The sequence below is a fragment of the Coffea arabica genome, chromosome 2c, assembly GCF_036785885.1.
Source record: "Coffea arabica cultivar ET-39 chromosome 2c, Coffea Arabica ET-39 HiFi, whole genome shotgun sequence".
NCBI lineage: Eukaryota > Viridiplantae > Streptophyta > Magnoliopsida > Gentianales > Rubiaceae > Coffea > Coffea arabica.
Window position 1 is genome coordinate 72,965,815 of NC_092312.1, and position 12,706 is coordinate 72,978,520.

The 12,706-nt window shown below is 35.6% G+C and overlaps 1 protein-coding gene across 1 annotated transcript; it reads right to left on the bottom strand.

Moving 5' to 3' along the window:
• Window positions 1-7,015: 7,015 nt before the first annotated feature.
• On the bottom strand, window positions 7,016-9,452 carry LOC140035784 (major pollen allergen Ole e 10-like). Its single transcript, XM_072077174.1, has 2 exons — window positions 9,306-9,452; window positions 7,016-7,300 (listed from the first exon to the last, which is right to left on the bottom strand). The coding sequence occupies exons 1-2, from the start codon at window positions 9,450-9,452 to the stop codon at window positions 7,016-7,018; spliced, it is 432 nt and encodes a 143-aa protein (XP_071933275.1).
• Between the last annotated feature and the right edge of the window lie 3,254 nt (window positions 9,453-12,706).

Genomic DNA, 12,706 nt, shown 5'->3' on the forward strand with positions numbered 1-12,706 from the left:
AAAAAGAGCAAAGTGATTAATGTTAGACCAAAAGTATACTAATCAGCAATTCTTTACATAAGTTAAGCCATAATGTATGTTTAAACTCATAAAACATGATTGGTATTAATAATCAAAATTTTCATATGTTGTTTGTGAAGGCAGCTTAGGGTGCAAGCCTATCGAGTTGCTAGACTCGTGCTTGTGAGCAGCTTAGTACTCAAGTTTGAATGGAGTTCGAGTTATGTGATAGGTGATTAGAGTGAGTTCAAGTATGAATAAGTGATGCTTGAGGACTTCACAAGTCTTAGCGAGTAATGCTAGATACATTTAATTAATATATTGACAAATTTATTTTTATATTTATTAGATGAAATGTCAATTATATACCTTGTTAAACATTGTCCAACACATTAAGTAAGCTCAATTGAGATCAAGTTCGTGTAATTACATAAAATGAAATCGAGCTCGAGATCGTACTTGGATATTTTAACTCAAGTTGAGATCGAGTAGTGTCGACCTTGTATAGTGCACTATTCAAACTCGACACTACTCGATCTCAGTTTGAGTTAAAATATCCAAGCATGAACTCAACTCAATAGTGCACTATATGAGGTCGAATAGTTGAGATATCCGAGTTTGAGTAGTGCACTATACGAGGTCGGCTCAACTCGATTGCACCCAATATGCAACTTTTATATTTTTATGACCATGGTTCTAGGCGATTACTCAATACACTCTGAGCATTTTATGAATAAAATTTTCAATTAGAGGGTAATCATTTATATGAAAAATTATACCTGCAATGTCAAAGTAACACAAATTGCCTATTGCAGCAACCCTTCAAATTGTTGTCCATTTACTCTAAAATTTGAAATGGCTCCTCCATTATGTTATGTTCTTTATTTTTTCTTTTTATGCGTGTGTCAAATATCACCATAATATGTAATACATGTAATTTTGGCAAGAGCAAATTTATCAAATAAGTTTCCCTTTTCCCCATTAAATTAAGCAAAAGTTAGACATAGTATGACTTTTTATTTATAGCATTCCCCTGACAATGTATTAACCATCTTTATCCTATCTATAAAAATCCTACTTTTTCTTTGAAAATTATATTAAAAAAAAGAAAAATATCATATTCCTTTTCTTATTTGAGAACCTATAGGCCATATTAGCTTTCACGTTGATACAACTCTGTGTGCAAGGGCATTAACATGCATGTCCCACGCTGCTGTTAATTTGTGGATTGGCAACTTGACAAGGAAAGGTTGCTTGCAGCTCCACAGCTTGGGTTTGGCCACTGGACTAATAAATCTTATCCCAACTTAAATGCCAACTTAAATGCGGCCCAGATTGGGCTGAAAAGAAGTCCCAATGCCAGCATCGGCTGTTGGGTTCTTTCAGTTAGCTTGGGCTGCTGAAGCTTGCTAATTCAATAATCTGTTCCTTATTTGCGATTTCAAGATAATTATCTTAATTTAGAAGTATAATTTATCAACCAAAAGTTCTTTCCTATTTCTATCGACAAAGAAAAGTAGTCTATCAAAATTTGTGAGTTATTTTTCCTTTAATGTCTACTGTTTTCTGGTTGAAATTGTATTACCCCCTCTTCTAGTCAGCCTAAGATAAGTAATACAAACCCCTCAACACTCTAGAGGGGGTTAATTCAGTTATAAGGTGGTTTAATTTCATTCAAAAATTACTAAAAAATTGGATCCGGATGAGATAGGGTAAGTCATCAAATGCTGTCTCATCTCACTAGCCAAATGAACCGGTAGTATTTGTTTGTTTGCTTGGAAAATGGTGCTTCGTTTGGATTGGCCTATTTTTCAAAAACAAGTTTTTCAAATATAATGTTACAGTAATACACAAATAAAAATAATTCAAAAAAAATCTCATCCATACAATATATCAAATGATTCAAAAAGCATCTATAGTAAAAGTTTTTCATATACACTGTTATAGTAAAATATTTCAAAAATACTCCCAAAAATATCTATCCAAACGGATTAGTATTTCACGTTTTAGGAAGGTTTTTGAAAACTCCCCAAACTTTTTCTCTTTACGATTGCTTAGTCAAAATCCTATTCACAAATGGAAGACTTCGATTATTTTCATTTGTTGCAAAAAAAAAAAAAAAAAACGAAGAAAACAATTAGTGGTGGGAGTTGAAATTAATAAACGGTTAAGTAGAGGATAAGTTTAACAATAGAGAATAGTGATCACCAAAAGCGTAGTAATCAATAGTTTTTGGCATAAGTCGCATTTTCATACATAATTTCTTGTTGGGAATTGGGTTGGGTGATAAGATGAGAGAGATTATAAGTAGAAGTCCTAATTTCAAAACCTCTCACTTAAAAAAAAACTGCTTTTATGAGATGGTAATCTTTTACAGGGAAATCAAATTGTGTTAGCACTCTCAAAGTATGTGGGAAAAAAATCTTCTATTTAATCCTGTCAAAGTATTTGTACTCTAAAAATTTGAGTTGGCTTCTCAATCATGTCCTCTTCTTCTTTTCTTGGGTGAGATGTAACGCACATAACTTTTGCAAATGCAAATTTGTGAGTTAAATTCTTCTGTTCCTAGTTCAAACTTCAAACAAGAGGCCATTTTCTTGAGGTTCAAACAAGTAAGGTTCCCTTTACTTAATAAACGTATGGATCCGTTTAGTGTGGTATTTATCCAGTACTCATATTTGAATAGATTCGATTTTCATAGATTCAATAATCTAAATTATTTCACATTTTTGTACCAAGTGGTGTAATACAATTTTGATTATTGAATCTTTAAAAATTAGGTTTATTTTTTTAAAAGGCATTGTATTATATCATTAATATAATAATACAAGGTTAGTTATAAAAGAGGAACAATTGTATTATAATTTTTTTGTGCAAGTTCTTTGATCCACGTTGAAAAACTAATGTCTCACTTTACATCATTGACTAGTTTCGTTGGAAACTTTGCTAGCCTACGACAAACTTGGGGCCTGTTTGGAAGTGAGTTTTTTGGCCAAGTTTTTTAGTTACAAGTTTTTTAACAACTTTAGTTACAGTAACCCAAAAAAACTTATCACATTTTTTAACCTATACACTTCAAAATATCTAATACACAAAAAACTTCTATCTTTCTTCTTCTTTCTCCCCCACCTCATCCACCATACCTTCATCGCCGGCCACTACCTCCGTCGCCGTTTCTGGCGCCGACCACCTATTTTGGCGCCGGCATTTTCAAATTTTTTTTCCTTCCTTTCTCCCTCCCTCTCTCCTTCCCTCCCCTCTCCCCCTCTCCTCACTGGCCAAACTCCCCCGACCTATGCAACAGCAACAATTACTTTCCTCATGTGTTTTTCTTTCTCCTTCCAATCACACCAATACTATGGCTGACGGGGGAACAGGGGAAAGAAAGAAAGGGGGTAGCGGGAAACGGGAAGGGAAACAGGGGAGGGGGAAACGGGAGGGGGGTGGCGTACAGAGGAGAGGGAGAAGGGGCAGGGAGGTGGCGGGGCAACGGGGGAAAGGGCACAGGGGAAGGGGAAGAGGCAGGGCAGAGGGGCTAGCGGGGGAAGGGTTGGCGGGGGGAGGGGGTGGCGTGCAGAGGGGAGTGGGAAGGGGCAGAGGGGGTGGCGCGGCAGCGGGGGAAGAGGGTGGTGTGGCAGCGGGGGAAGGGGTGGCGGGGGAAGGGGGCTGACGGGGGAAGGGCTGGTAGGGCAGAGGGGGTGGCGTGCAGAGGGGAGGGGGAAGGAGGCTGGCGGGGGAAGGGGGTGGTGGGGGAAATGCAGAGGAGAAGAGAAGGGGAAAGGGGAGGATAGGGGTGGCGGGAGGGGGAAGGAAGAAGATGAAGAAGAAAGAGAGGAAAGAAAAGAAAAAGAAAGAGAAAGAAAGAAAGAAAAAAAGAAAGAAAGGAAAAAAAGAAAAAGAAAGAGAAAGAAAAAAAGAAAGAAAGGAAAAAAAGAAAAAGAAAGAGAAAGAAAAAAAATTCACCTTACAAAAACTTTTACAAAATTTTTTATCTTACAAAAATTTCTACAAAAAAGTTTTTCACCTTACAAAAACTTCTACAAAATTTTTTCAAAAATTTCTACAGTGCACTACAGTAAAATTTTAGACAAACTCCCAAAAAACTTAGGTTCCAAACAGACCTTCATTTTGTTGAAAATGGGTCTCACTCAAGTTTTTAACTTTATACACAAGGTGTTGGAAAGGCTTGTAGGACCCACTGGGGGCCACGAAACCATAATGCAGCCATATCTTATGAAACTTGGAACTGGTTAAGAAGCATAATCCATGGATTCACCACGCCACATAAACTTGGCAAATTCCCAAACAACCTACCTCGCACGCACCAGAATACCAGGTCGGTGACACATGTAGCATTGCCAAGGAAGTTAAAAAAATTTAGGATGTAATAGAGTCTAATCGAGTTAAAAAAAATTCTTGGACTCGAATTCGAGATCGAGATCGATCTCAATTTTGATTTTATTTTTCATTACTCATATTTATTGAGTTTAAACCTGTCAATAGAGTCTAATGAGTTGGACTTTCATAAGTTCAAACTCAACTCATTTAATATATAACACTTTCGAGTTTCGGATTATGAGTTTTGAGTTAATAAATATGAAACTTATACTCAACTCACATAATATTCAGGTTTAAACCTTATTCGAGTTTAGGTTGAACTCACTTATTTTTCAATTTTCTTAATATAATTGCTATAATTATTAAGTTGTAAAACTTATGTAACATTCACAAGATTACAACATTAAAACTAAATATGAATGAGTAATAGTTCTTACAAAGTATATAAATCAAGAATTTTTTTCAATAATATTTATATCTAATTCGTTCAAAATACATAGAAAATAGTAATAAAATATATGATCATAAGCCAATATATTTTCAAATATTGGAACTTCTTCATAGCCTTGTGACTTGAATCCAAACATGCCAACACAAAAAGAAATCAATCAATACTATACCAACACAGAAATTTACCCAACGAATAAGAAACAATTTACTACAGAAAAATTTACTCAATGAAAATATTATATAGTTTTTAACTTGTCACCAAGACAACCACCTTTGGTGCCAATAAAAGTTTTTGTTAAACCATCGCTATAAGACATTTGGTGTCAATACAAGGTTTTTGTCAACTCATCACTACAAGTCATTTGGTGTCAATAAAAGGTATGAAGGCCTCGACACCAAGGAAACCACTTTTTTTTTTTTTTTTTTTTTGGTATGAAGGCCTGGACTCAAAAATATCAAATTGAATAACTAATTTATCATTTCCCTGAATAACCATCTTTAATTAACAAGAATACACTCAAAAAAAAGAGATTCGATTAAAATTTTGGTGATCTGGTAACAAATTGAGAAGATTAAATTGGAAAAAAGGGACGAAAAGAAGGAATAAGAATGGACTTACTTATTACAACATTGGAGAACACAACAACGCAGGGAAGAAAACTAAAAATGCATAAAAGGTGGTTCAACCTTGTTATCGCTGGTGTACACGTACACTTGCAATAATTTGCATAATTTGTTTTAATTTCTAAACTCAGGTGCATACATCGTACATTTCTTGGATGAGTTCAAATCTCTAACCATTCATGCTTCAAAGTTTGATACACTTGGCGGTGGTAGTTGCTTTACATATTATAAACGGCTTCCTAATTTTGTGGTCATGTATGAATAGTCTTCCACTGCAGGAATAAATTAGGTTTGTCTAACTATACTGCTAATGGTGATTAATTCGCTATGTCTGTACGGGTTGGTGTTTCTTTGAAAATTGCCAAAAATAATTCACAGAGGTAATTGCATCATTTGAAACATGAATGGTGAGATTGACAGTTTAATTATTGAGGCACTAGATCTTGGTCTATACATAGTGCTGCACATTTAGTCGGTGTAAGATCAATTTAGTCATTTGTTAGGGTAAGGACCAAGCAATATACAAATATAAAAGTCAAAGGATTACATTGAGAAGACCAAAACTAAATGGAACCTAGGCAAAATTTTATTCGAATAAGGAGAAAAAGAGTGAGAAGCATGGCTACTTGGTTATAATTGTTAAGCCAATATGGGATCAATGGTCACCGCACCATACTAGAGATTGAGGGGCATAAGATGCATCAAAATTAACACTATAAAATTTATGCAGTTTGTGGAAAACGAGAGCACAAAAGTTGGTCATTCTTGCAATTGGTGTTTTATTCATGACAATGCTGGATGGGTTGCACTTTAACAATTGTCAAAACGTTTGCCAAGGCATTGAGATCATTCTCTTGACGACCAGTATGAAAATTTGGATTGTCAGCACTATATAGTCTGAGACCAAATTGGGGGAAGCTTCAATTATTGTTTGATTACAATTTGAAAATCTCTACTACTATGGAAACGAATGATATCTTTATTGTCGTTTATGTAAAGTTCCTCCTTTTTAAGAATAGATATATTTGTGTACTGATGAGACATTGCACTGTATATATTATATGTACATAGACAACATTCATATAAAGAAACTTTGGCTAGATATTTTTGCTATACATTTGTAGTGCTAAATATTTTCTTTTTCTTTTGTCCAACAGTTTCATAATCTTTGTGTTTCATATAAATTTTAACTACAACTTTGATATCATAAAAGTATTTCTTATGATTTGATTTTTAATAATCGACAAAAAGATTCAACGAGGGTAATACAGAGTAATAAAACTTGTTGCTTTTTTTTTTTTTTTTTTTTCCAAAAGTCTCCCTAATGCTTATCAATATGTCCGTACCCACAAAAATATAATGGGATCAAAGTCCAACAATTCCTGAAAACTTGTGATTTTTTTTTATATATATATTCTTGACGAACTATTACATGTACATAAGTTTTTTTGGCTTAAAATCCGAAATCGCCTTTTGATGTCTCAATGCATTCTCTCCAAAGTCTCCAATCAAGGGAAGATGCAATTACCATGAGCTGCCAAATAAAAAAGGGTAAACATAAACAGGTTAGAGCAAAATCTCTATACAAATATATTGCTTCAGTTCAGTATCCTATTTCTTGTTTAATGTGACAAGGAGAAGGAGTTTGAGAAGTACATGGATTATTATCAGTAAAAATGCCAATCCCAGGGCATTGACCACGAACGACATAGTAGAGATCAAGGGCGTAGGATCCATGGTTTGCATATGTGTTAGGGTCGTAGCAAGCACCACCAGGATTTATGGGCCTGCAATCAAGCTGGGAACAGGCAGAATCTAAAAATTGTTGCACTTGAGAGTCAGGAATACCACGTCTCAATACACACCAGAACTTCTGCACCCTTGCTTCCTGCGTAAAAAAAAAAAAAAAAAAAGAATCATATCATGATTATGATGTTAAAAATTGTGAACATTTAGTATAAAATCTACGACAAAATAAGCATATCTTTTCAAAACTGATATATGAGGGTGAGAAAACTCGGAAAATAATTCTTCAAGGAAAATTCATTGCAGAGTGGTTGTATTTTTGTGGGGAAACCTATCGGATGGACAAATTGATTGCTCATTTGTTGTGTATTAATGGAGGAAATTGAAGTCACGTATCACGTTAAAAAGTCTAGTTGCAAAAGCGGACTTATGAAATTTTGAGAGCATGGACTAGTAAACAAAAGAAGAAAAGAGATAAAAGAGTGAATAGATAGGTTTCAGTGGATTACTGTGTTTGTGAATACAACAGAGCATAGCAGAAAACCAAGAACAAAAGACAGCTGATTTGTTCTGGCCATTGATTGTATCTTTAATCTCTATTATGATTTATTGCTCAACACTTGATATGTTTGTCGAGCACATGGGAATTATATAGTTGTTACTAGAGGCAGCAAAATGGTTATCCATTTATCCATCCAAACAAACCAAAGTTCAATGGATATGGAAGCTTAAGAAAAATTTTATGACTTAGAACAGAGAATGAGTAACCATTTAAACCCATTTAAGTAAGCAGATTTAAGTGGATTATCCATGTAATCTATATAAATTCACTTATCCCCAAAAAAAAAAAAAAGAATTGGACTAATGAGGAGAGACAGAATTTAATCGCATCCGAAGATCGCTTTCCTTGCGGATCTGTATGGTCAGCTTTAATGGTATACGTCATTGCCAGATCCGTAGGCTCTAATTCCGTGGATTTCTTACTTTTCTTGCTAGTAGGACAGTAATGGTTTTAGGGCGTGATTTCACTTTCCTCAAGGTATTTGATACCCCTAGCATACAACAAAACTTTAATAAAACTCTCTCAAAAAAGTATACGTCAATTATGTATTGATTGAGATTTTATAAATTTTATTGAGACACCAATTAATGAAGAGAAACGTCTATTAACTATGGAAACTGACATATCTCTTTTGATAAGACTCACAAATATGATAAATTTATCTTTTAAGAAGAGATACAATGATAGAAGCAACTCATGGATTTTAAGTAACTGTCTAAAATCCATAATAATAAAATCTCTTAATACGTAAATTAGTGACAAACTACCAACAATGCCCCACTAGTTTGTCACTAGTTTGGATATTCTTTTCACACGACAAGTATTATACTTAAAGAAGGTGTCTCTCGACTTGAACTGTTCTCTAGTGCACAAGACTATAAAATTGATAGTGCCCAAAGATTGAACTCCAACTCTTAGTTTAGTACAAAGCACACATTACACTTATCTTACTTTCCAAGAGGCTTTAACTGCCTTAGCATGCTAATGGCCATGTGCTAATCCTGTTTGTTCATGAATTTTTACAAGAGATTACCCAACTCTCTCGCTGAAGCGGCACTACTTCTAAATTCATATAGGTGGAGTTTCTTATAATATCCCAGTTACTCAAGACATTTAAACTAATATGCTCTATTAAGAGTTCACACTCATCCTTTCTAAATGTAACTGTCAGCACTAGACTATAAAAAATTTGGAATGGAAGTTCTAGTGCTTATAAGCAATATCAACAACTTGTTTTACCCATTAAACTTCAAGTCTTAGTTTTTACTAAGATGAAGTTGGGTTCCCATTGTTGGTGCTTAACAAGGGTTTTAATTCCATTCTAGACAAAGTACTTTGTACCAAGTTTCTAGGAAGAGCTTTTGCAAGGGGATCAGCTAAATTATTCCCAAACATAGACTATGGTGATCACCATATGAAATCAAGTCTCTTACATAGTCAGGTCCAAGGCTGATATGTCTAGATTTCTCATTGTATATTCTATAAGCATTAGACATAGTTGCCTCACAGTCACAATACATGGAAATAGATGGCATCGGTTGTGGCCACAACTCTATATCTAACAATAAGTTTCTAAGCTATTCACCTTCCTTGCTGCAGCCAAAGTTACAAATTCAAATTCCATAGTTGAATTTGTAATGCAAGTTTGCTTCTTTGAAGCCCAACTAATAGCATCACCTCCAAGAGTGAAGATCCAATCTGATGTCGACTTATTGTCATCGGTACTAGTCATCGAACTCGCATCACTATAGCCCTCAAGTATACATGGATAATTAGAAAAAGCTAAGCTCAAGACTTTCGTTCTTTTTGGCAACTGCTTTCCAATGACAGTAACTAGGCTTACCTGTATATCTTGACAATTTGCATATAGCAAAAGCTATATCGGGCCTAGTACAATATGAGATATACATAATACTCCCTATCGCACTAGCATACTCTAATTGAGCAATAATTTTATCACAAATTTCATTCAACTGCATACCAAGGTCATTCGGAGTACTAGCTTTCTTGATATCAAAATGATTATACTTATTAAGTAATTTGTCTATATAATGAGATTGATTCAAGGAATATCGTTTTGCATGTTTAGCAACCTTTATTCCCAATATAGTATCTAATTCACCAAGATCTTTCATCCTAAAACTGAAGATAAATACTTTTTGGTCTCATTTATTCCTATTATATTTGTACTAAATATAGCATATCATCCACATGAAGACAAACAACTACTCCATATTCTTTTGTGAGTTTTGAATACATGCATCTATGAACACCATTATGCTTGAATCCATCAGATAAGATTGCACTATCAAAATTTTCATGCCATTGCTTAGAAACTTGTTTCAAACCATATAATGACTTGACAAGTTTACATACTTTATGTTCATTGTCGGAAGTATAAATCCTTCAGGTTGCTTTATATATACTTCCTCTTTCAAGTCACCATTTAAAAATGCAGTTTTAACATCCATTTGATGAACATGCAATTTATATATTGAAGCCAATGCAAATAACACCTTAATATAAGTTATTCGGGCCATAAGAGTGTATGTATCAAAGTAATCAACTCCTTCCTTCTGAGTAAATCCATTTGCAACTAATCTTGCATTGAAAGCTTGGATAGAACCATTTGTATTGTATTTCTTTCTAAATACCCACTTGCATTTTATTGGCTTTGAGCCAGTAGGTAAGTCTACCAAGAGCCGTCTTGTCTCCAACGGTTGCTTAGAAGCACTTGAAAAATACTTCCCCTCCGGAAAGCCCGACTAACCTCTAAGGAAGCCATACTTCCAACACCTACTGATGGCATCATCCCCTAAGACCGGAAAGTGTTCAACCCAAGATGGGCGTGGATGACAAGTTTCAAGAAGACAGGTGGCTCTTTCTTAAAACTGGCACTCTTGAAATGTCCGTCTTCGAGGGGTTGATACCAATTTTCCTGAGAGTGGCACTGCCGATTGATTGTATGCCGAGAGAGAGAGTGATAGAGGGTGGTGAACCAAGACCTTTCCTGTGACATCGATCTGGAGTTGTAGTCTCCTTCCCATCCTTGCGTATGCTTGGACCTAGAACGGAACGGCTGAAGTGGGCCATTGAGAATGAAAAGGAACTGACTTGGTGAAGGGAATCTATGAGACAAGGTTCTCGAACTGGGTTCTGACCGAATAGAGCGCGAAGCCAACGAGTTCAGTTGAACAAGGTAAAGAGTCTAAGGGCAGGATCAAGCTTGAAAGGAATGGACGGGCGTAGGCTTAATAGTGAATGCAGGCCCCCTGCAACTAGATATGAGAAAAGCCAGGCGAGGGGCTTTCAAAAGAGTAGTCTCTTTCATGGGCTAAGCGAAGTTGTCATCGTAGTCGTAGTAGTTGTTCGGAAGCTGGGTCTTGGTTCTCTGTATTGTCTGATGTTGTGAACTCTACCTCCACCTGAATACCTACACCCAATAGATTCAAGAGTGCCCAAAGAGATGAGATTTTTCTTCAAATCTGGAACATGTCTAACATCTATGAGCGTCCTCACAATACCATCATACATTTTAATCCGGATTGTGCCTTTGCCAACAACTTTACAAACAGCATTGTTACCCATTAAGACAACTCCACCTTCAGTTGATTCATATGTTGAAAACCAGTCCCTATTGGGACACATATGATATGAACAACCCGAATCTAAAATCCACTCATTGTTAGACCTGACAGAAAATGGTTCCATCATTCTCATCAACTGAAATACTAGCCTCGGTGGTCTCACTCTTTTTCTCCTTTTGCTTTTCTTTATTTTTCAATTTAAAACAATTAGAGATAACATTGCCCTTACTTTTAAAATAGTTGTACACCACATTTTTATGTCTAAATTTGGATCTACTTCTATTTTCTGTATTTTTCTTTTCAGATCTACCTTGAACAAACAAGCCATCGGCTTGACTCCCATTAGTTTCTCCAGTAATATCTCTATCTATCTGCTCTTTAGATTTTAATACAGATTTAATTTTTCAATGCGAAATTGTTTCTTTTTTATAAATCATAGTATCGCGAAAATGTTTAAAAGACTGGGAAAGGAAACACAAAAGTAATAGAGCCTGATCTTCATCATCAATTTTTGAATCTATATTCTCCAAATCCATAATAATGGAATCAAATTTATCAAAATGGGAGAGTATAAAAGTACCTTCAGACATTCGAAGCATATACAGGCTCTGCTTCAAATATAGCCGATTCTCAACTGTTTTTTTCATATACAAGGCTTTCAATTTGTCCCACATAGCCTTGGTCGTAGTCTTCGTTGCTACCTCACGCAATATCTCATCGGAAAGATTTAAGATTATGCTGGATCTGGTCTTCTTATCTATTTCAGCGAAATCCGCATCCTTTACATCTTCTGGCTTGTTCTCAATTCCCTGAATTGCCAAATCAACTCTTTCGTGCATCAGAATGACCTCCATCTTGAGTTGCCACATGTCGAATTTCTCGACAACCATCTTTATTATTGTCATTGTTGCCACAAAATCTGTAATTATATCACCAGGTACATGGGTCCTACTAGATAAGGTAGGCCCCATAGGTGGACCCTATGGACCCAACAGAACGGGCCCACAGGTGGACCCCATTCGGCCCCACAAATGGACCTCACACGGCCCCATGGACGGATCCCACAAGCGGATCCTATATGGCCCCACAAACGGGTCCTACTAGATTAACAGGCCCGAGAAAATCTTTTCTGATGTGGAAGATCAGATTATACTGTAACCACAGAGCATACTCAGAATAACCTCAAATTCTGATACCAGTTTGTTAGGACTGACCCAAGAAATGGACAAATAACAAAGACATAATAAAGAAATAGAGACACCAAAATTTTACATGGTTCGATCAATTTAACCTACGTTCACGGGCGAGGGAGGAGCAAAATTTTTACTATGAACAAGGAATACAAAAGTCGTAGAAAAGTGGTTAGGCACTTACAAAAGCTTTAGGAAATATTCCTAAA